Here is a 24,885-nt window from a genome sequence, read left to right as displayed (position 1 = left end):
CAGAGGGTTGATTTTTTTAAAATCTGATTCTGTAGCCCTTCCTTTGCTGAAGAGGGAGGGGCTTAAACATGCTCTAAAGAAAGCATGTGTGCAAGCACTTTGCTGAATCTGGGTCGGGATGAACACTAAATCTTGGGGGGCAAGTGGTGGGCTGCACACACCCAGAATGGAGTTTTTACTTTATACTATGCGGTTCCACCTGAGGTCTCTGCAGCCCTGTGACTCCCTCCTGCCCCCCAACCTGGCAGGTGTTATGAAAACCTGGTGGATCATTCAGATGGACAAAGAATTTTACTAAACTTTTCCCAATTTTCAACACTGGGCTCAAAGATAGCTGAGGGCGGCGTGGGGTGTGCATTTCCCTTGCAAATTTACCAGAATGGGAAAAGTGCTTGAAAACAGAGTTTAAATGCAAATGTCGTCTCCAGCCTGGCTATTAAGCATCACTCAGTAATACAAGGAGAGACGAGAGAATTTGTATTTCTGAAAACCAGCTGCACACCGCCCATTAAGTTAGAAATTCTTTCAGTGGTTACTAATATTCTCCTCTTCCCAAGACTCCCTTTCACATGACTAAGCATTTCTCTGTTATTTCTAATAACTTCATCTACAGCATGTGCCCACAGTAGTGGATCTCACATTCTGTGCACATACACTGATCACAATAGGAACTCCGCATGTACAAGGAGTCAGGCCTATACAAATACCTTCTCTTCTAATTTCTATATTCACTCCCCTAGCATTGACCTGTGAAAATATAAATAAGCATGATCTTGATGGATCCCACAATTTAACTGCAGAATCCACCTGCGAGTTTGAACCAATAAGTCTGTGGTAGCAAACAGAACTAAAAATACTTACACATACACGGCTGCATGCGCACACACGGATTTCCCCTCCCTCTAGGAAGAAAACAAACAACCTCCTGCTCTCTCTTCAGTTCAATATTTCATACAATTTCATAAGAAGAAACAGAAGTTCCCTGACCACTGGAAAAATGACTTCATATAAACACTTAAACTTCCAGAAACACAGCAAACGCTAAAGTTTTGATCGCTAAACAACCTAACCTGCCCCCCAAAAGTTAATCTACATATTCTGCTTGAGTACAGAAGAAATGGAGATTTCTAGTCCCTTCAGGAAACCAGATATGAACACAGGAAGAAGGAAAATATCCCCTTCCACCACAATGCCTTTGATTTACTTTCTAAAATTTCTATACAAGGATGGAAGGTGCCTCCAATGAAATACTCAACAGTGGACACACCACGCACACAAACCACTAGAATTCTCTGCCCTCAGGAAATCCCTTTACATTCACGTATCAAAATGAGGCTTTACTGTGCCCCCTCCCCTTGTAAAAAGTATGAGATCATTTTCAGTGTAGCATCCAAGGAATTCATTGCAATTACTACTAGGCCAGTTGTGCCTTAACCAGATATCTGTGAGGGCTAGTCATGCATTTAAGGGCTAAATTCAAACTGCTCCCATTATAGCAAGCTGTAATGTCTCCTCCTCTGAGAAGCTAGAGACCATTAGCTGCGGTATTCTGACAAAGTCTAATGAGCAAGTATCTTTGGATTATAAATGGGTTACTGGATTTTTCTTTTAATTTGATGCCAGTTTTAAATTCCTATCATGTTTCCTGTAAATCCTCTTAAGAGAATTCAGCTTCTTCCATACATTAGTCCACACTGAGGTATGGGCGTCCTCTGCACAGACAGGGTCAGAAAAAGAGCACGCTCTAATACCTATTTGCACTTTTGTGCTGGCAGTCACCTAAATGTCTCAGTAGAGATTCCTTTAAATCCTGTAGTTCCACTTCCATTTTAAAGTTGATATAAGCTCGTCCCAGTTCTGTTATTTAAATTCCCAAGGGAAGTCCATGCTTTTCCTATTTCTACAAGACATCCCTGTATGAATGAGTGAATGACAAAGCAAATCGCTTTCTTGTCTGATCGTTCTCTATCATACTGAAGTGGAACTAGCACAATCAGCGCACAGAGATGCTTTACCGCTACTGATACGCCTCCTCTGCCACCGGAACAGTCAGAGCACATCCACCTGCCACAATGAACCAATCTTCTGCCTCATGAGGGGGTCAAGTCCACAAGAACAAAGCCAGGCACATCCTTGACAATCTGGAGTATTCAGGCTGTTCTAATGGCTCTGTATGAAACTGATCTGCTTAACCTAGGTACTTTAATGAGTTTTCAAAATGGGCCCTTCCAAACATGTATCATTGGTATTGCTATAGCGCCTCGGTGCCCGTCATGGACCAGCTGCTTTTACTCTGCTGTTGGAAAAAATAACTCTGAACAAACCCTACTCAATACCCCCTATTGCTCCTCCCTGGGGTATGAGGATGAGGATTTTGCAGGGACTACCATTGCACCAGTATGGAGAGAGAAACTAACTTTTGATTGCATCTCTCAATGTGGGCAGGGCTGTGGGGTGGCTGGTGGGTGGTTTGGGGGAGGGAGGGCGTCCCAGCATACAGCTAAGCAGGCAGCAAAGGCTTTGTTTCCAGCAGAATAGTCGGGAGAGCTGAGAGGGAGGAGGACACTGATACACTATGGAAGGGAACACACCAAATTGCAGTTTGCACGTTGGTTGCATGCTTACCAGGTCTGAGAAAATCTTGCATTCAGGATAGTTGGATCTGAGAAACAGACCCAGCATTGTAATATGCCTGTCACTGAACTTGTTTATATGGGAAAGAAATCCTTCTCTTTTGGTCAGCATCCATAGGTTTCAGATCAGCACAACTATTAATGTTACGAAGAAGTAAAGACCTTTTCAGTCCTCTCAAGTCTTATGTGTGAGCGAGCGTACAGAGAATTATGATTTCTTGCTGTTTTTCTAGCAGTCTCTTTGTTACCTAATACATTGTGTGTCTGGTTTATATTCACAGACGTGTCCTGTGGCGAGAGATAGATTAAGCAGCTTTAGCGGTTCCCCTTTAGGTCACAGGACATAGGCTGAGACAGGCAGGCTTAGTTTTTTAAACACTGGCTTAACACCCAGAGAAAAGTACTATTGCAGAATACCAGACTCTAGCTTAATCCCTATCTTGGCAACACTGAGAATTATAGATCATATTTAGACCTAATAGGCATGATGTAATTTTCCGTACTTGTACTTTATCTCACAATTAAGTTAGAACCATGTATTCATTCTTACTTTCCCAAAGACAGCTCTATTCTGTGCAACGAAGCATTAGATATTATGCCCTTTGCTAGCTGTATCCTTATATTTAAAATTGACTGTGAACATTAAAAAAAAAAATGCAACCCTCCCCTTTTGAAGGACCACTGAAGGAGGGAAAAATGAAACATAACAGTTGCAAACAAGGGTCAAGTGGCTTGTTCCTAAGTTCCCTGAGAAATGCTAGTATGTTTCACACAAAAGAGTCCTTTTTCAGGGTTTCTTCTAGCTCATCTGTAAACAAAGGCATCTCATGTAAAAGATTGTAAAGGGTTTTAACTGCTCTATATTATTAGCATATTAGTACATGAAGTAGCCACACTCCTTCTTTCCTAAATCTCTAGCTAAACTCAGGGGCAGGGAGGTGCTACCCAACTAGTAATTTTAAGGAATGGACAAAAAAAGTTGATTCTCTTTATTTCAAATATTTGTAGATTTTGAAAGATACGTGGAAAACATCAGTGTTACATTAGAGCGCTACCAGTTGCTGGAGTAAGAGTTGATCTGGTTATTGTCGGATAAGTCCTTTTTATTGCTATTCTACTTACAAAATTCCCAAATTATTTTTTCCTACTTTCTTTGTACTGCTTGATCCACAAAGTCTGGAACCAGCTTTCCCTGAACCTTGTGAATCTCCCCCCACGTCTCCTCCAACGCTCCTTCTCTCTTTCCTCTACATGATGGAAGAAGACCATGACAACAATCTACCAATAGAGAAAGACTCACCATACTTGCTTCTCAAACAGCATACTTGCTTCTCAAACAGCACCTACTCAACAGATATTCCTACCAGCTTACCCAGACCCCTCCAACACTCCCCCGAGCCCAAATCCAAAATCTCAACATGAAAATCAAAATCATCTTAATGTTTAGGGTTCAATTCTTTCCTGTCTTAAGACAACACTACACTGAATAACGAGAATAACTATTACTACAACAGTTACTTAAAATGGGAACAGTCTGCCTCTTCTTTTGGAAATGCCACTGCATGTGTTATTCCTAGACTACCATAAAATGCTGCTCCCTCCTTCTATAATGGGTTACCTTATGCACCCTGCACTGCCTTTTTCACTCTAAAAGTAAACCATCCATGCACGAAAACAGCTTCTAATAAGCAAACAAGATGGGAATGTTTCAGAACCACAGATGCCCTAGAAACCTTTATCATATTTCCTTATGCCATTCACCAGGAGAGTCCCTTTTACTAGTCATAGGCCTTTCATTACATTTTAATGGGAAAATTCAATGGAGAAGTCAGTACCTTCATATTCTAATCGAAGCATTCCAGCACTTCCCCCCCCTCCCCCCCCCCCCCCCCCCGCTCCAGGGAAATAGTTTTTCCTAATATCCAACCTAGACCTTCCCCACTGTCTTGAGACCATTGCTCCTTGTTCTGCCATCCATCACCACAGAGAACAGCCTCTTCTCCAGTCTCTTTGGAACCTCCCTTCAGGAAGCTCAAGGCTGTTATCAAATCCCCCCTCACTCTTCTCTTCTGCAGACTAAATAACCTCCCAAAATAAAACCTTCAATGGGAGAAAAATCCTCTTGCATTTCTGCAAACATCCATTGTCACAAGAACTTTGTGAAACGTGAAGATTCTCCTCTCCGATTTTACAATGGGGAACCAGACCCAGACCGGCCAACTGGCTGCCCTGGGGCAATACTGCAAATTGAGGCACATTTGAAACATGAAAGTCTTAGGTCCAGGCTTCTACGCTGACCCTTTCCCCCCAGTTATTGCTGAGACCCCCTTATTACAGCCAAAGCATAGCACAGAGACCATCGGCCAAGTCCTCCTTACTAATGTGCATCAACCTCCAAGGGTGGGAAGTCTAGCCTTCATAAACCATCTAACCCACAGCCTCACTACCAAGGCAGGCCACTAGAATTCAAAATCCACACCATTAGTAAAGTCTGATTTTAGCTTTTTTAAAAACTTCACTACCTTAACTGTAGGAACACAACTCAGAGCACCAATTCACAGCTCATCAAAGCACTGACAGGGTCAAATTCCGTCACCACCAACCTCGAGTTGTCCTCTTGCAATTTTATCACAAGACTTATAACACCTGATGTTTGTCTTAAGCCTCCAGTCACATGCATATGTGATTACCCAGGAATCTCAGCTTTCACGTAAAGAAAAATACGTTTTCTAGCCTGCCACGTTGTAGACAAAAACTTGAAAACATGACTTCTGAAGATTCAGAAACTAGAGAAACAAGAAGGCAAAAAAAAAAAAAAGAAAAAAAAGTATTATTTAAAAATACCTTATTTTTTTAAAGTCTCTCCCCTTTTTTTAAAGGGTCTGACTTACGATTTTTTCAGTGCTTGGGGGTAGAAATACTGCTGACCCGGGCTAGATTCAATATGGAAACATAACAGTGAAAGGTTCTGTGCCACATTACCATCAGTTCCCTATTTTGATTTTATATACCCCAAATTTTCCCACTTAAGGAAGCAATGTAGACTTAGCTGTTGCTGATGTGGCTTGCAGGTTTGTTCTGTTTTCTTTTCCTCAATAAATGGCAGAAGTAGGAAAGAGAATGCAGAGAGAACTTCATTTGACCTCAGGATTTCTGGATCAAATCTAAGATAGAAGGTGGGGGAGCCAAGTGGACAGTCACTTAGCCAAAGCTAATTCTATGTTATTGGTGTTTCTCTTATTTTGTTTCTCCTCCGGTCTCCACTGTGCCAAAAGCGCCAAGAGCAAAAACTGGAACCCTATTCCAACTTCCTTGTGCATCCCAGCAATCTTTACGTGTGAAAATTAGTGGGTCATGATGAACGTAGAAAGCAGAATTACTGAGAACTAGATGTCTCAAAGGGGGAGCCGTGTTAGTCTGTAACTTAAAAAAAGCTTACATGACAAGTGGTCCTATAGCACTACGTAGCAGTTATTTCAAAATAACACTGCGAGCATCTATACAGCAATTCCATTATTTCTAAATAAATTCAAAATAATGGACAGCTTATTCTGGATTCTGTAAACTTCATTCCATGAGGAATAATGCTTATTCTGAACGTTCCACTGCAGCTATTTCGAAATAGCTCCTCCCAGGACCATTCAAAATCATTACTTCCCAGTGCCTCCTGGGAGCGCATGTGCATGTCCACATTAGGGGAGCCTGCCTCCGACTCATTTTGAGGCTTCCCTGAGTATTTCTTCCGGAATAGCTGATTTCGAAATAAGTGTGCAATGTTGATGTACCAGTAGAGACTAACAAATATCGACAGATCGTCTCCTGAGCTTTGGTGGGCAAAGTACTGCACCCTATGGCAAAGTACTCCTGGTGCAGACCCATCTGGTACCAGTAAAGCTGCACAGCAACATGACTCACAAATTACACCGAAGCACAGCCCGAAGCAAGACAGCTATGCCGAAAAAGTTTGCAGCATCAAGCTGCCTGCAGTGGAAGGCACTAAACCAGCCTCCTTTGCCAAAGGGTTATAATCATTCCCTTCGCTCACTCGGAGGAAATGAACCGAAGAACATGGACAGATTGTGCAGGACTGCATAAAACCCTCTGTTCCCCCCCACCCATGTGAAAATCACAGTCCGTGCAAGAAAAATGAATAAACCAATTCAGGAATGATTTGTTTCTATTACTACAAATGTTACGACCTGAGCTTAGCCAGAAATCAGCAACCGACATCTAAATTAAAGAAAAAAGAAAGCACTGCAACTTTAGAGCCTCACGTGAGCAATGACCTGGAATAAAAAAATATCCTTTTTAAAAACTCCACCAGGCTGCAGTTGGTGGCAGAAGTAACTATGGAGCATCCTTCCTTGGGGAAGCCTGCTTGTAATTTGTCACCCTGATGAACAGTCCCCATTTATTCCTTCTTTGCTGCTTTCCCCAAGGGCTTCTCTTCACATACAGCACTTTTCCACCCGTGTACCGAAGCCACCTCCCCAGGAGGCTGTGTCACCGGAAGAAGCTCTCCTATCAATGTAGCACTGCCTACCTGTGATGTTAGGCTGGTGTAGCTGCGCCACTCGGGATGGATTTTCCAATGTAATTATACACCCAAAGGCCTGGAGTTCACACCTGGACTTAGAGTTTGTGCACATCTGACGTCTTTACTTTGCGCTGAGTGGCTGCCAAATACTCAAGTCTGTTAATCTGTTTCGTAAGGACCAGTGACAAACTCCCCAAATGTGGTTCTTTACCAGATACCAAGCACCAGGGTTTGTAGCCTGGAAAAACTATTTGGGGAGTGTACGCACAGACCTTTACAAATACAGCAACCTCCGCAAGTTAAGCGGCAACCAAGTAACTCCCGCTAAAGAGCCCTGAGCCACTGTTGGACTTGCAAGAGTATTTGTCTTCGTATGGGTTTCTCTAATCATTTCTCAATAGGGACTTCGGCAACAGCCTTTTGAAAGTCCACAATCATCTCTCTTTCAGAAGATCTTTATTATTTTACCGACATTTTCAAAGCATTTTCAAAATTACGAGGGCACAATTTTTCTGTGCAGAACCCATGAAGGCTAGACTCTTATATCACTATCTCCCTGTTCTTTGTTATTTGTACAACCAAGATGCCAGCTGAGGTCAGGGCTTCATAGTCCTTGGTGTTGTAAAAATACCACCTTAAGAGACAGTCCTTGCCATGAAGCAGGCTAGTGTTAACAGAGGCACGGAAAGGTGAGGTGAGTTGCCCAAGACAGCCATACAGGTCAATATCAAAGCTGGTAACAGAACCCAAATCTCAAGGCCTAGCCTAATGCCTCAGTTTTATTCTATTATCTACTTTTAATCTACTGTTTCAACCAATTCCTTAGCATAGAAAGGATTACCGATAGGTAATTCCCTATATCCTAACACCTTTTCATTTATAGGTATAACATTAATAATCCTTTTAGTCCACTAGCAGAGTAGCTGACTTTAATAAGAAAACATAAGCAACTCAACCACTTCATTTAATTATTTCACAACTTTTGCATATGTACTATCTAAGCCTAGTTAAACTGGAGTAGCATCACAGCTTTACTGATCTTCACTAATCACAGTGGAAAGTAATCACTGACCCAGTTTACATCGAATATTTTCAACCAGCACTGTAATCATGTATGTTTGTGTGGAGGTGGGAAATGAAGGGTACTTCACAATCAAATTAACATTGCAAAAGGTTTTAGGGCAGGGCTGTCCAACCTGCGGCTCGCGAGCCACATGCAGCTCTTCCCTCGCTTCAAGTATGGCTCGTGAAGCTTCCCCTTCGCCCCTAAAAATGGCCCCTGGCTCCCATTTCCCACTGCTCACCATCCGGTGCGGCAAACCAAAATGGCGCCAGCAAACAGGAACCTGATGTGGCCAAAAAGCCATCTGGAGTTGTGTTTAAAGTCCTTTTTTTTTTTTTTGACGCTCAACTTTTTTCCCCTCACTCTTTGCGCTATATCCCCAACTATTGTGGCTCTTTGCCTTTAATGGGTTGGCCACCCCTGTTTTAGGGGTTTGAGAATGTAGTTGATGGTTCAGTGGAATTTGGTTCCATGGTCATTTGCTACAGAGAGCGTGTCAAGTTATTCTACCATGTATCTGTCAAAAGAAAATAAAACTAGGACACATGTTGTAATATCATGCAAATTTTACAAAGAACGCAGTTCAATGAGGCAAAGTTTTCAAAGTTTCCCTTTAAATAAATTTGTTAAGAATCCAAAACCAAAACAAGGATTCTTCTCTGGACACATCAAATTCTAAGCATGGCTAAATGTCCTAAATTCCAAGTTGGCAAGCGTGTAACCTAAAGTTAAGAAGACCTACCACCTTCTTTTAGCTCACTACAGTTACAGCTTGTAGAGACTGGCTATGGTGCACTGCTCTGTCTCTCTCCTATTCCTGGGCATGAAACCAGCTACAGGAGTACAGCAACTAGGAAAACAAACACAACCGTATAGCCCACAAAGGAGAGAGAGAACAAAATCTAATAACGGAGCAGAAGGTCACAATCAAACTTCCTGCCAACCACATGCCACATCTCTGAGCACAGATGCTCTCTTGAAAGAAAGTCTTCCACTGACTTGCAGAAATGTACGTCTCCACAACAAAAATAAAATGACACAAGACAGACCACCACAAGCTGCTGCTGCTCAGATCTTCCACAGCTGTTTTTTCAGATACCACCACAATGGGTAGGGACCTGTTAAATTCATGGTCCATAACATGATTGTAGGATTTTAAGAATGATACTTTTCATGATGTCAGCTGTTTAAATCTGAAATGCTCTAGTATTGTAATTGTTGGGGTCCTGCCCCCAAAAGGAGTAGTGGGAGGAGAGCTATCGTAGGGAGGGTGCAGTACTGCCACTCTTACTTCTGGTCTGCTGCTGGCAGCCTCTTTGAAGGATGTGAGAGTTCTGACCTGGGATGTAGCTGGGCTGTGTTCTATTCCGGACTCTGCAGCCTCTGCCTCCACTTCCAGAGCTATAGCCCTGCCCTGGGACACTTCTCCCAGCACCTTGCTCCTCGCACCCTACCACACTTGTCCTCCCAGCTCTTCCACAGCGCACCGCCTTACACCCAGCTCCTCACCAAATGCCCCAGCCACGCAGCGCCCCTTAGAGCTGCCATCAGGCACCGCACGCCCGATTGCAGCTGTAAGGTGCGCAGCGCACCAGGGGCAGGGCCACACATGTGCCGTGCGCCAGGGGGGCGGAGCCATGCATGAATCGCACGCCCGCTGCCAAGGGCGCAGGAATGGCTCAAGCCGGCCCTGCGCCCTCCCCTGAAGGGGAGCCCTTATACTACTCCTGGCAGGTTCTTACTAGACCACAGGTGTTCCAATTAGACCGTCTCTCAAATGCTTCTCGCACATTCCTAACTGGCACCAGCTGTCTTATGGTGTCCAGTCCATTCCTGAATGCCCCGGAGCAGCCCCTGCCCTTGACACTCAGGCTATGTCTACACTGCAGAATTTTTGCACAAAAACTCGGAGCATCCACACCTCAAGAGCGTTTTTGCGCAAGAAAATTGACAGAGAATCAACAGACCAGAGAGGGTTTTGCGGTATAGGTATTCCTCTTTCCACAAGGAATAACTCCTTTTTTCTGGGGAAAGAAGGTGTGAGGGGATGCGAAACGGGGGTTTTGCACAAAAACAGCCTATCGAAAGAAGCACAGGTGCCCTGGTGACCATTTTGTTAATTACAAAATTTTTTTGCGAAAAAGCATTAATGCAGTCTGGACGCACTCTTGTGCAAAAGCGCATTGCTTTTCCAATGCACTTTTGCAGTGTGGACGCACTCTTGCACGAGAAATTTTTGTGGAAGATCACTTGAGCAAAAAGCTTCTTGTGCAAGAAGCCTGCAGTGCAGACATAGCCTCAGGGAACAGAAAACGATACATCCAGTTGCCAGTATACTTACCTTCTACCTGACTATGGCTACCAATTGATCTGAGTGTGCCGCAGAGGGGAAACAGCCATTTTCCACGTTCTGACAGATTTTCCCCAGGTATAGTTTTTCTGGCAGAAACGATAGATGTGCACCAGGGAGAAATGGAGGGTCCATCATGAGCAGAACAAAGGTCAAAACTGACAGCTTGATAAATTAGTAGACCTAGTAGGCAGGGAAGGGCTAAATGGCGAAGGACTTTGAATGCCAAGACAAGGAGCCTGATGCAGCGGAGGAGGGAAAGGACGTGGAGGGACACCAGGAGAGCACTGAGGTGGTTCAAAGCACCAAGCCAGGAGGTTGAATGGACTGGCAGACAGAGTGTGGCTGATGTCAAGGCAAGACACATTGCATTAGTCAAGGTGTCAGAGGCTGGCCTACATGAGAGTCTTCGCTCGCAGTATGGCCAGAAAACCCTGAATCTTTGAACAAGACTTGGCTATAGCACAGAAACGTGGGTCTAGAGAAGGCCGATTCCAAGATGATGCCCAGATTACAGGCTTGAACAGGGCGTGATTTCAAGATGTGAGAGTTCTGACCTGGGACGCAACGCAGTTGGTCTGTGTTCTATTCCTGATTCTGCAGCACACGTCTGTGGAAACTTGCGGTAAGTCGGAACAGGTCCAAAGGAGAGCTCTGTGCAAATGCACACGCTTGTCTCGCTCACCAGCAGAAGTTGGTCCTTGTCCCTCTAATATCCCGGGACCAACACAGCTACCACAACACTGCAAACATGAATATGCTTATCTGCAGCATAAAGCTGTTAAACCAGACTCTAGACTAAATTATTCACCCATTCTAAACACATCCAGCTACTATCAAAGGCAAAACGAAGGGTTCTTGGAAGCAGTTCTATAGCACAAAACCCTGTGTGGATCTGAAGATAAGAGTCTGCTTTCAGAGGTAAATGTAAGCATTATTTATGGACAAGACATTCTTTTTTATTTAAATTTCAACAACTTCCAAATGACTGGACCAAATGAATCCATGCCATCCTCTCTCAATGTTACTCTGGAGCTGCATATGGCATAAAAGCACATCTGAATTGCTGGGTGTTTCGGGGAAGGCTAAATTCTCTTTTCAAATGGCTTCCTAAAGAGTATCTGCAAAAATGTGTGCACAAAAATGTCAGTCAGCACGTCAAACATTGCTCCCCTATTCAGGAACATTTAATTACAGTCAATGCCACCTGTAAATCCAAAGGCAAAAGGCCTTGTGTGACTGCTAATATCAGAAAGTCAGATGTAATCTCTCACATACAGCACACTGCTGAATTACCGGTCACAGAAGCTGGTAGTTTATACAATTGAACACTTCAACAATCCCAGTTTTAATATATGATCAGTAATTATCATCATCCTGTTGAAATGGGCATGGTACAAGAATCTAGAAGAAATAGATCAGATCTCCAAATTTCCAGACTGGATCTTCGTTCAGAAAGTGCCATAAAGCACCAAATAAGTCCCTCCTGGAGTGAGAATCATATTTCTCGTATCAGTTGTTCCCATGTAGTGCCTAACAACATCTAAAAAAATCTGCCCACTCTGGGGATAGCAGGGCTGGTTGAGTGATGTAGGTTTTATTAGAAATTGCTGTACCACCAGAAGGATGGCGCTCGGGGGAGGCATAAGGAGGAGAAACTAATGATTTTAAGGGAAACTCAGGGTTGACAGGCTCAAAATTTTATCCTCAATTTAAAAATGACATTTTCTATCTGAAACTGTCCCCTGACAGTAATACAATAAGACAGTTCCTATCTGTCTACTCAAAGCACGTTACTGAGTAGGGCAATTGACCCCCACTTCTGGACGAGTGGGGACTGGAAGTGAAATAGCTTACCACACCTCTCTAAAAAACAACTACTGTTAACTCAGGAACAGAATTAATGGATTCCAGAAAGAACAGACTCCCGCCCCCTTCAATAAAATTGCAATAACTTGCTGAGTTTGTTGAGTTCATGGCTGTTCATATGTCCTTACGTTTAGCTGTACTTCAACATCGGAGAGGGGGTAGGGGAACAAAATTGTTTTCAAGTACAGCAACCCTGTCAATTTAATTGCGACTTAAAGAATGGAGTCACCAGATCTTCCAAGCACTGTTTCAGTGAAACACACCGTGATGTTTCTAGTCCCACCAGAGTACCAACTGAGTGACTGGGCGCGCAGAACAATTTAACGCTTCATCAAAGACCACAAATAACTGTTAATATGCCTGCTGGTGACAAGAGCCCAGGGCCACTGACAACAGATTATCTCAGTCTAACAAGCACACAGAGAAGGTGGCCATGGGGTGGAGACCAGTCTGCAATACCTGTCTCAGTGCTTTATATCTGGGGAAAGGAAATGAGCCCTAGATTTCCCCTCTAGTCTGTAGGGGTCTCAAGGAACTGGCGGCACCTCTCAGCCAGGTGAAGAGGGGGAATGCTCTGCTCTTCCTGCAGACAGGCAGGAGTTCCAGCTAATGTGCTGGGAGTGCCCTCAGACTGCTCTGATCAGTACAAGAGAAGGGGCAGCAGTTGGTGGCCAGGTGCGTCACCTGCACAGCTAATCATAGAATCATAGAATACTAGGACTGGAAGGGACCTCGAGAGATCATCGAGTCCAGTCCCCTGCCCTCATGGCAGGACCAAATACTGTCTAGGCCATCCCTGATAGACATTTATCTAACCTACTCATAAATATCTCCACAGATGGAGATTCCACAACCTCCCTGGGCAATATTCCAGGGTATGTCTACACTACTGCGCTAGTTCGAACTAGCGGGGTAATGTAGGCATACCGCAATTGCAAATGAAGCCCGGGATTTGAATTTCCCGGGCTTCATTTGCATAAGTGGGGCGCCGCCATTTTTAAATCCCCGCTCGTTCGAACCCCGTGCCACGCGGCTACACGCGGCACGAACTAAGTAGTTTGAACTAGGCTTCCAAGAATGTAAACAGTGCAAGGCTGTGGTAGGGTGAACACACGTATTCAATTGCCTGGAGACATTCTTCTGCACCACCTTTTCCTCCATTCAAGGCCCTAAAGGGCTCAGTACACACCAAAGCTAAGTATACTGTGGCACTATCTGAGCTCAGACCACAACTTCAAAGCACTGTTAAGTGTCCCAATTCACTTATCTGCTCAACGTTAATGTTATTGCCTACATTTGTCTGTAATCAACTGACCACTATTCACATAGTATATGCATCCTGTTGCATGCGTACTAGTGTGGCGACCTGCTTTTTCATGTCCGTTTCTTTGCTTAATTAACCTGAAATCAAAGAATGTATTAGCATTTAGATGAAGATTTACTTAATGCATGAAAACTAGTGAAATGCTAATGTTACTATCTTTATCTGAACTTGTTGATTTACATGTAAACTACCTATAGCTCATCTAAGTCATCTGAATAGCCCTTAGTAAATGCATTATCTTTGAATGGCTCTATTGAAAGCTAAGCAAGGGAGACCACAGTCTGCATTTGCTATTCATCAAAGTCCATGTGAAGACACTTGTCAGCTTGCTCACCTGATTCGGCTACAAAAGGGTAGCCCTGTGAGCAATCTTACCACTGATCCATCTGAACGCTAACAGGGATTCGCCAAAACCATTTAATGGACGCTCATATAGAATTTATAGCAAGACGCTATCAGACTAACAGATTACTACATCTCTGCTTTTATATTCTGACCCAATAAACTCTAATTCACCTGTAAGGTATATTTTACCTGCTTGACCTTTGCTATAACTCTCATGACTTTTTCTTAATGAATCAGTCTTTACTTTTAGTTTACTGAAGGACTGGCTACTGCATTGTCTTTGATAGAGTCTGGCTGGCATATATTTTGACCCAAGGTAAGCGACTGGCCCTTTGGGGCTGGAAGTAATCTAATGTGTGGGGTGAATTTTGGTTTTAATAAACTTTCATGTCAAAGTCCAGTTTGTGTGGTACAGAGAAGCTACAGAGCATGAGGGGATTGTCTGGACTTTATGTAAATGCACCAGTATATTTTTGCTTCGGGCTTGGTAGACTCTAATGGTAGAACACACCACCAGTCTGAGGTGTCTACCCTGGTTTCTAACAGTTTGGCCTAAGTTTGCCATTCTTAGCTGAGCCACTCCAGGCCCCATGACATGGATAGTTCAGCACTCTCCTGTGAGAGCTTGGAAACCACATTCCTATTCCCCCCGTTTAAAATAAAACATCACATACCTCTGCAAGTTTGTATGGTAAAATAAGCTTCTCTCCCACCGTTACTGTTTTTCTGGTAACCAGGGCTTCAAACAGCATCTCTTCTTTCACCTAATAAAACAAAAGTACCAGTGTAAATCATAACAATTCTAGGAGAAAACTAAAAGAGGCAGAAATCGAACATGAGATGGGACCAGGCCGACTGAACGTAAACCTCGTATAATAAGTTGCAGAACAGCTTGGTGGAGAGCCCACTTTTCTGAATTACATCCTCTAATTCCCAATGGTTCAATTCTGTGTCCGTAGCCTGGATGCTTTTTGGCCTTGCCTCCACCCTCCATTCCCCTTCCCCCCTCCCCCCCCCAGTTTGTTTAGTAAAAAACTCCACAGCTTTTGAGTGTGATCAGGATCACACAATTACCATACAAAATAGCAAGCACGAACCCCGTAGAAGAGAGGCACTTAGCACAATGCAGTGGACTTGAGAAGGCTACATACCGAAAGTAATGACGGAAAATGCCTGCTACTCCACAGACTGAATAAATATCTAAACATAGGCAATTCTGTGGTGGGGCAAGAAGGCTTGGAAGAAGAAGAAACAGGGGAGATCCTTTCCAGCTGCCAAAGGGCAGGAGGAGTTCACAGGCGGAGCACATTTTTAACAAGGTGACAATCATTCTGCCAATCACAACATTAGAGACTAGATGGAAATAAATTAGATGTTTAAACCAGATACTGTGGCAAATGAGCGATTACTGCCAAGGAAGAACCGCAGGTACCAGCATGGACAGGGCCCCATGCACAGCTCTCAGGGAGCCAGGAGTCCTATTCAATTAACTTGCATCATATGAACCGTTGGGGAAAAGGGTCATTTTCTGCAAGATGAAAGCCCTTTTTGCAATAATATGCTCTGCAGACACTTCATTCGCTTTGGTACAGTCCATCTCTCCCTACCATAGTACCTGTCTAACATTTCATTTATAGCCTGTTACAATAACAATCCCTCAGGCCACTAAAATAAAATAAAAAATAAAATATGACCATAAAAAACAGTCAACCATTTTCTTTTGGCCATAATTGTATTCCAACACCAAATAAGAAAAGAATTTTTTCATGTGGATTTCACTCCTGAGAGCCTTTGAACACAAATTCACATCCACGGGTCATTATTAACATGGTGCGTTTTGAACAGAGGAATGTTTTACCAGCACTGTTCAAGTCAGACCAATTCGTTGTTCAGGTATAGTATGTACACTGGGTCTGGGTAAAAACACCCGTAACGAAAAATTCAAGTCCCAATTCTAGGTCTGGGAAGTTTCAGCAAGATCTGAATGAGTTTCACGTGACAGCCCAAGTCAAGTTTTGAGTGTTCCTAGTCAAATTATGTTTCAGGTAGGAACTATGCAGACTTTGGTGGTTAACGTGAATTTTGTTTTGAGTTACTGGGTTTGCTGAACCCAAAAAAATCAGTATTATGAAACCATGAAAATGAAACTCTGAGCTTTATACAGCTTAGTTGTGCACAGTGCATTGCAAATCAGAATTCATTTGTAACATGCCCACAAGCCATATTATTTGAACACTCATTCTCACACCCCCACCTCCATATGTTCAGGAATCCTTTGGCATGGGAACATCACATTTTTTAAGCCAGCCATTTTTAAATTGCTACCATTAATGTTAAGCCTCAAGACACAGTCTTGGAAACACCGCCCCCCCCTCCCAAAAAGGTGCTATGGTAAATGGTGTTGGTGATCTAGTAAGTGGTGGTGTGTGCAGATATTATGCCTTTACTGCTACTGTTTTGCATTTCTATAGAATCTTTTATTCAACGTCTTCACAGTGCTTTAAAACAAAAGGGATAAAATTCCATTCTACATGTAAACACGGTTCTCCATGGTATCCCTACTGAGCATGATTCTATTTCTCACATAAGCAAGAATTGTCTTGAAAAAAAAAAAAACCAAAACATTTTTGTACAATATTATGTATCAGCTTCTAATGGAAATCATCCCAATTGTCCAGGAATGGACTTACAAAGTTTTACAACATGCCACCAGTCATGAATTATTTGGAGACTGAAAAATAAACAATTTTAAATTTTTGGACAAATAAACAGGGTGCATATAAAACAATGACAAGGAGTCTATCATCATTTTCCATCGGTATGTGTGACTCTCTCTATCCATATTTTCACTGCTTCTACAGGACAACAAGTATTATATGCCTTATGAAATATCCTTTGAAAACTCAGTTTGCTGATGATAGTACTGGTAAAATGAGTATGTGATTATACGTCACTTTATAAGATTCCACTGTCTGACAGTCCATGTGGAGAACATCGTGCCGGATAGTCTCTGAAACACCATCTGAGCATCCTGCTGAATTAAAATCAATGTAAAATGCACAACAGCAGAGGTGGAGGACTCCAGGCACAGATGCCACAAGTACCACCCCAAAAGCTATGCAATCTGAAAGATTACCACTAATTCTCTGTATCTGGTGAAAACAGAGCTTATGAACTCTCATAATTCCTGACTAATGGGGTAATTTTGTACATGGTTTTACTTTTATTTTGAGACATTTGGCTTCCATGGCTTTGTTACTACCCCTAATCAGACCACCCCTCACAAGCATCATGGTTAAATAATGCATTTTTATGTGGACGACTGAAATCCTGTTCAACCAATTCAGCCCTTCTTACAAAAAATTCTGAAGAGCAAGAAATAAGTCATCTCTGTGCAGCTCCCAGCAACCAGTATACGGTGCTTGAGTAATGAAAAGTCAAATCCCAGCTATTCTGTCTCTCAGCATCAGATGATCAAAGCCCTGCATGGATACAAAATTTGTATCTGAATCCACAAAAATAAGCTGTGGCTATCCGAATCCATATGGGTAGGTGCAGATACCTGTGGATATAAAACAGATATCCACACATTTACAGGGTCCCAGATACAAAATTTGTATCCACGTCCGTATTTGCAGAAATGAGCTCAGAATATCTGCATCCATGCCTGCAGATGAGGAAACCAGTGGATATAAAGTGGATACCTGTGGATTTGCAAGGCTCTACATATAAGGGCAGTTTTGCAATTTAAGGAGGTTTAAAACCAATGCTAAGCATAAAAGCAATCCATTTAGTTGAAAGCCAAAATGACTGACAATTTTCTTTAGGTACTGGAGGAAAACTGACTTTCTGAATCAACATTATACATCACTTCACGTCCAATCCTGTGCCTCTTCGGTTCCAAGTTCCTGCCTCAGCAAATGCAGGGCAAATGTACAGGGTCATCTGCTGACTTAGCCAGCCTGTCAGCCAAAACCAAAATACATACACATTTTCAGTAGCTCACCACTGCAGAACAGCCACTTGACCTCCAGGAATTGTAAGCAAACAGAAAGGCTTTGAACAGAAGGAGATTTCAGGCTGTCATTATCCTACATTAAATAGCACACATGCTGTAGCAGGAACAATGCAGGACTCAGTCCCAATCAGCTGGTACCCTGTCTCTCTGATTACCAAGGCAACAGGCACCCGAATCCTGGATGACGCTGCTAATGACTTTCAGATATAGAACCTCAGCGAGTTGCCCATAACAAATAATGTAAATGGTTCCAAGGCTCTCCTCTAGAGCACATGGTTCAACCTGTACCAGTGTGTTAGCGATAAGCCGCTCCTTTCAGTTAGCCCCTTTGCTACTTTCCTCTATATTCGCCTTCCGGATTTCTTTCCAGATTATCCTGCTGGTTTTAAACCCAGATATGAACACGTGCTAGGTTGACAGGAAATCTGACACCCCTCTAGGGCAGCTCCCATCATTGCACTCATCTCTCCATGCAAGAAACAGACTTAGTGAGGGGGGAGAAGTTCAGCCCTGAAGTAAACCGGTGCCATTCCCATTTGTCCCCAGCCTCTGTCCCAAAACCGCTGCAGAGGAGAGCTAGCCCCAAAGACATCAGAAATAACGTCTCTGTAACACTGGCTTCTGACAGGACACACATCAGCAATATCCTAGCTTTGATCTTTTCTGGGTGTAGACACAAGATCTTCTGGTAGAAAAGTGTTTGGCGGCTGCTAAGGATGAACGTCAAATAAGCTGAGGGCATCTGGCTCTGGCAGGTCAGTTAAGATTTACAGGGCACAGAGATCCCATGCTCCAGCTGGCAGTCAGGGCATTTAAAATACTGATGAAACAACAAGGAGAGCAACAACTGCCCAGACCCTTAAAACACCCAGCTCTCAGAAGGAAAGGGACAGAGGACGGCTCTGCAGCATGCTCAGAATGTAGCTGTCTGAGAACAGCGCAAGAGCGTGTGTCCCAAAGCTGAGCAGGATCGCCTGGCTCTTTAAACTCGGAGCAGAGGGAGGCCTTGAGCTTCAGCTCTTCCCCACTCAAGGTCAGCAGGGTCCAAAAGGAGGAGAGAGAAAGTGAGATTCCCTGCTGCATCTCTTGGACACAAGCACAGAACTTACAGCCCGAGGATGCCAGCTCTTGACAAGGCTTCAGGCTTCATCTGAGGACTGAAATTCATTCCTGGAAACCAGTCTGTCTCACCTGCACGTTTCATCTCATTGACAATGATAGCCTCTCCCTTGCCAGCAGTGCAATGAATTCATCACAAATAGCCTTTGCTAGATACAATGTATGGCCTTCTCCACTATGTGTGTGTTCACGGATGTGCTAAGAAAGGGACAAACAGAGATTAGCTCTAGAACACTAAGGTAACTGCCACTGTGTTTTGACCCAACAGTCTCATCTGAGCCATGGAATGGCCGACCACGCTCAGCAAGAAAAACAATGGTTTCAGCTAGGCAGCTGAACCTTCTTCCAATAAGCATGAGCATTCAAACACTCGTTTTCCATTTGTGTATCAGTTCTGCCACTTTCTTTCAGGCATGAGAACTGCTAGCTGGCAGTGCATGCTGCTCACTCATTGCGTGATTAGTCATGTCCTCAGTATTCCTCCGACCACCAAAACCTTCACAAAAAACATTCTTCACTTTTGGTTATTGAAAAGGAGGCAGCAACAAAACCAGTATAATTTCCCCTGAAAAGGCAAATAACTGAGCCACTCTCACCTGCACTCTGTCAGGCTTCACATGTTATTCAAACAGTGATTTGGTCAGATGATTTTGATTAGTGCACTCTTGCTTTGTCAATAAAAAGTCAGCATCAAGAGTTGTTATTTGCTAGGACTTCCTCTACATCAGACATAGTAAGAAAGTACAGATGTGGCCGCCTCATCTCAAAAAAGATATATTGGCATTGGAAAAGATTCAGAGAAGGGCAACAAAAATGATGAGCGGTTTGGAACGGGTCCCATATGAAGAGAGATTAAAAAGACTGGGACTTTTCAGCTTGGAAAAGAGGAGACTAAGGACGGATATGAGAGGGGTTTATAAAATCATAACTGGTGTGGAAAAAGTGGAGGAACAGTTATTTGTTCCCATAACGTAAGAACTAGGGGTCACCAAATGAAATTAATAGGTAGCAGGTTTAAAACAAATAAAAGGAAGTTTTTCTTCACGCAGCGCACAGTCAGCCTATGGAATTCTTTGCCAGAGGAGGTTGTGAAGACCAGGACTTTAACAGGGTTCAAGAAAGAACTAGACACATTCATGGAGGTTAGGTCCATGAGTGGCTATTAGATAGGATGGGTAGGAATGGTGTCCCCAGCCTCTGTCAGAGGCTGGGAATGGGTGACAGGAGAGGGATCATTTGAAGGTTCCCTGTTCCCTTCACTCCCTCTGGGGCATCTGGCATCAGCCACTGTTGGAAGACAGGACCTTGGGCCAGATGGACCTTTGGTCTGACCCAGTCTGGTCGTCCTGACGTTCTTATGGAAGAGGAAAAAACGTTAGAGTAGTAGCAGCTTTCAGCACTACATCTCGTCTTTAATGTCTTTCTTTGGCTTCCTTAAATTTCTGCCATCCTCCTTTCTTCGACTGGTTCTCAGTGTAGAGCTACTGTGTACCAAGTTCAATATTGCTTGGGCCCACCAGCACTTAATTAGCCTAGAAAGACCAAGTCACAACTACCATCAATTGAATTGACAAGTTTGGTGGATTAATTTTTACAAAGCAACATCTAATAAGATTAAAAAATTCCAGTTGCCCCACTACTGTTGCTGTTACTTCAATATGGAATGGAGCCTACAGAAGGGCCTAAAAATAGGAGGGCCTAAGGTTATTAGCCTGCAGGTTAATCCAGCCCTGGGTAAAGGGAGCCAGAGAAGAGACTCGGAGGAGGCTGATGCAATGAGAGGGATGGATAAACTTAAATATTTAGCAGCAACATTCTGAGCACACTTGATGGGAGTAAAGTTATAGCAACCCAGAGCAGAAAATAGTCAACTTGTGAAAAAAATGAGGCTTTGGATGAGTTTTGGTTGCATGGTTAGAAAAGGCCAATTATAGAGGTATGGAAGAAAAAAGTGATCCTCACATATGGCCTATATATGTCATTAGGGTAATAAGGCGAGTCCCAGAAGATACCCACCTAAGAGGCAGCCCATGCAGATCAGTGAGCACCAGTATCACATGCTTTCTGAGGTATCTCTGCGACAGAAGAGGCCAGACATATGGTATGACACCTCAGTTTCTGAATGGGCTGAAGCTACAGCCCAATATAACTCCATTATAACAGCCACACAGTTTTGAGGCAGTAAAGGCAAAGGACATGTAGCAAAGTCTGCTCCCAAAATGGTGTACTAACAGGCAGAAAAAGACTCCAGGAGCAGTCCTAGGTCTACTAAGACCTCCAAAATTGTGCATCTGTATACCCAATGGCAGATACTCTCTCTCCATAAGGACACAGATGCCATCCTTGCAGATTCTTCCAAATGTTTCTCCAACCAACGTTACCTCAGTAACCGACCTTCAGCCAAGTGGCCCTCTTGTGTAGGACATTTTTTATTTGGGAGCAACGTACCTGGCACTCTGGATGCTGCATAAATAATGAAGTAAATATTAAAGTCATAATGTGAGAGAAATTAAACTGCACAGAGAATTACAGCGCACACTCTTACAACGATCTGTACTCTCGTTCCGGGATGGCACACCCAGTTGTCTGTGGGCTAGGGACCCCATTCCTTACAATATACGAAAAACCATTACATGAGAAATGCAACGTCTAGCAGTCTAACCATTCCCAACAGGGAACTCAGTTGAGGCCCCGTCTGTGAGTAATGTGCAGAAAAACCTTTCATCTTCTGCCACACCACTGTACATTTAACTCAAGACTTATCCATAAAAGCAACTTTCCTCCGAAGGACAGAGCCATATTTTTCACCACTGAAATCTGTCACAAATACATAACAAAAAGGCTCATTTTGGAACTCCAATTTAGTCCAGATTCCTAGCTGTGACTGCAGGAAAGTTGTTTGAATTACAGAACAGATAAAACTAGTAGCAAGGTTATGGGCAGTCATTGAGACTTATCAATAACTGGGAAGCAGAGGAGCATGCCTCAGAAACAAAATACATTTCTTTCAACCAATAAACAGCATTTGCTATCCACAGAATTGGAAGGAAGTAAAACACCATACAGACAAAACACCTGTCCTATGCATTCCCACACAGTTTGGAATGGTTCCCCACTCGCTCCAGAAGAAAAAATTCCAGGCACGTTTCTGCTGTCTTGCACAAAAAAAAGCCTCGAGTGGTCAGCTGAAAGAAACTCTTTGACAAAGGGGACAGTGAAAACAACTGCAGCTGTTAGGAAAGGATGCCAAACGAAGACTGGTAGCGAAAGTGGTTTAGAAAAAGAGGAAGGGTAACTCCACATTTTTAGAATAGATCCCTATTTGTTGCTGCTGTCTGACTGCAGGTGAATGCGGTAGATTAACCAGCCTATCAAGACCGATGGAGCCAAAGGGACAGAATAACCTGCTTCTTTCATTTAAGTATTACACGTCACCTTTATACATTGTGCTCATTATTTCCTTGTCTGCTTCCTGATGTTAAATCAAGGAAGCCAGGAGAGGTTCCAAACACCAAAACTGCACAGTTTGTAAGGCTCCATGTCTTGTTTCTAGGGACACAACGTACAAGGAAAATGAAGTAATTCTTATAAAACTGAGGTGGATTTCAGACCTTGCTGCCTGCCAAATCTACGTTAAACTAATAATGAAGTGTCTGGGTGACTGGATCTCTGAAAACCAGTCAACTGTGACAGGCAACTCCTCCTTTGCTAAAAATGCCACCACAGCTAGATGAGGGAGGACAATGTGCAGGCAGTTTAGGGTTAGTAAGACTCCCAAAAGCCTGGTCCAAAGCCAAGGCAGGCTAAGAGAACGTCTCCTGTAATGCAGGGCTTTTAAGATCTCACAGCTGAAGAAAATGGAACTTCTACTAACTTGAATACTAGGCACTGGAGCTCCCTGCCTCACCTGATGTAGCCCCCGCCCTTCCTTTGGGAAAGCAGAAATACAGCTTTGCCCACTGATCTAGCCATTGGCTTGTAGGAAGGAACAGAGCAACGAGGTCACTGTAATGCCCTTCCCTCCCCCAGCGAAATCAAACCATTCTGCCAGGCCGCACCCATTCCTCACCAGTTCGTAAAGTCTGGCAGCAGAATGCTCCTCTAGATTATTAACTGTCTCTGGGGGAAACAAACACACAAAATTACTTTCAGCTAATTGGCAAAGTCAGAGGTGGGGCTTAAGGTATTTGATACCAACAAAACGGTTTCACAAGTAAGGACATTTTCCTCCTACCCCCACCCAAAATGGAGTAATGGAATTGGAGGGTACGTCTGCTCAGGGATAAAAAGCCACAAATGACTTGGGTTCCAGGGCTAAACAACTGCTGTGCCGGCATTCAGACTTGGGCTGGGGCCGGACCTCTGGGACCAAACACCAAAACAGCAATTTTTAGCCTTGCAGCATCCCAGGAGCCTGAGTCAGCTGATCTGGACCAACCACGGTGCTTTTATCCCAGCATAGAGATCCCCTAAAGAGCAATGCCCATACTTGACTAATACCGAGAAGAGCTACTGCAGACCATGGCACTTAGAAAATGTATTAATGAAGTCTTTCCAGAGACAGCCAAATCAAGTGTCCAGCACAGCCAAATGGAATTAGGGGACTTCCAAGAGATTGCTGGGGGAGATCAATTCTCTCTCTTCTTGACAGCATCAACAATATAAAATGAGCTGGTAAGTCTTACATAAGAACATAAGAACGGCCGTACTGGGTCAGACCAAAGGTCCATCTAGCCCAGTATCCTGTCTGCCGACAGTGGCCAACACCAGGTGCCCCAGAGAGGGTGGACCGAAGACAATGATCAAGCGATTTGTCTCCTGCCATTCCTCTCCAGCCTCTGACAAACAGAGGCCAGGGACACCATTCCTACCCCCGGCTAATAGCCTTTTATGGACCTAACCTCCATGAAATTATCTAGTTTCTCTTTAAACTCTGCTATAGTCCTAGCCTTCACAGCCTCCTCTGGCAAGGAGTTCCACAGGTTAACTACACGCTGTGTGAAGAACTTTCTTTTATTAGTTTTAAACCTGCTCCCCATTAATTTCATTTGGTGTCCTCTAGTTCTTCTATTATGGGAACTAATAAATAACTTTTCTTTATCCGCCCTCTCCACACCACTCACGGTTTTATATCTCTCTTTTATATATTGCCCTTTTCTGAACCCTTTCCAGGGCCAAAATATCTTTTTTGACGTGAGGAGACCACATCTGTACACAGTATTCAAGATGTGGGCATACTATAGTTTTATACAGGGGCAGTAAGATATTCTGTGTCTTATTTTCTATCCCTTTCTTAATAATTCCTAGCATCTTATTTCCCATTTGAGTTCTTTTAGAACCCTTGGATGAATGCCATCCGGTCCCGGAGATTTGTTAACATTAAGTTTTTCTATTTGTTCCAAAACCTCCTCTAATGACACTTGAATCTGAAGAACTGTCCAGGATTGATCACCCACAAAGGACGGTGCAGATTTGGGAATCTCCCTAATATCCTCAGCCGTGAAGACTGAAGCAAAGAAATCATTTAGTTTCTCCGCAATGGCTTTATCATCCTTGATTGCTCCTTTTATATCTCGATCATCTAGGGCCCCACAGGTTTTTTAGCAGGCTTCCTGCTTCTAATGTAC

The 24,885-nt window shown here is 43.4% G+C and overlaps 1 protein-coding gene across 11 annotated transcripts in view; it reads right to left on the bottom strand.

The window, feature by feature from the left end:
• MYO9A (myosin IXA) overlaps nt 1-24,885 on the bottom strand; it is a 309,520-nt gene that overhangs the window by 131,712 nt on the left and 152,923 nt on the right. For all 11 annotated transcript variants that reach the window (XM_075897519.2, XM_075897517.2, XM_089781943.1 and 8 more), the window contains one exon: nt 14,796-14,885. In XM_075897519.2, the coding sequence (XP_075753634.2) occupies nt 14,796-14,885 (90 nt within the window). The remainder of the gene's footprint in view (nt 1-14,795; nt 14,886-24,885) is intronic.

The sequence above is a fragment of the Pelodiscus sinensis genome, chromosome 14, assembly GCF_052426305.1.
Source record: "Pelodiscus sinensis isolate ZL-2025 chromosome 14, ASM5242630v1, whole genome shotgun sequence".
NCBI classification, from domain to species: Eukaryota; Metazoa; Chordata; order Testudines; family Trionychidae; genus Pelodiscus; species Pelodiscus sinensis.
Note: the sequence above shows the minus strand (reverse complement) of the source record. Positions and strands in the feature narration are given on the sequence as shown.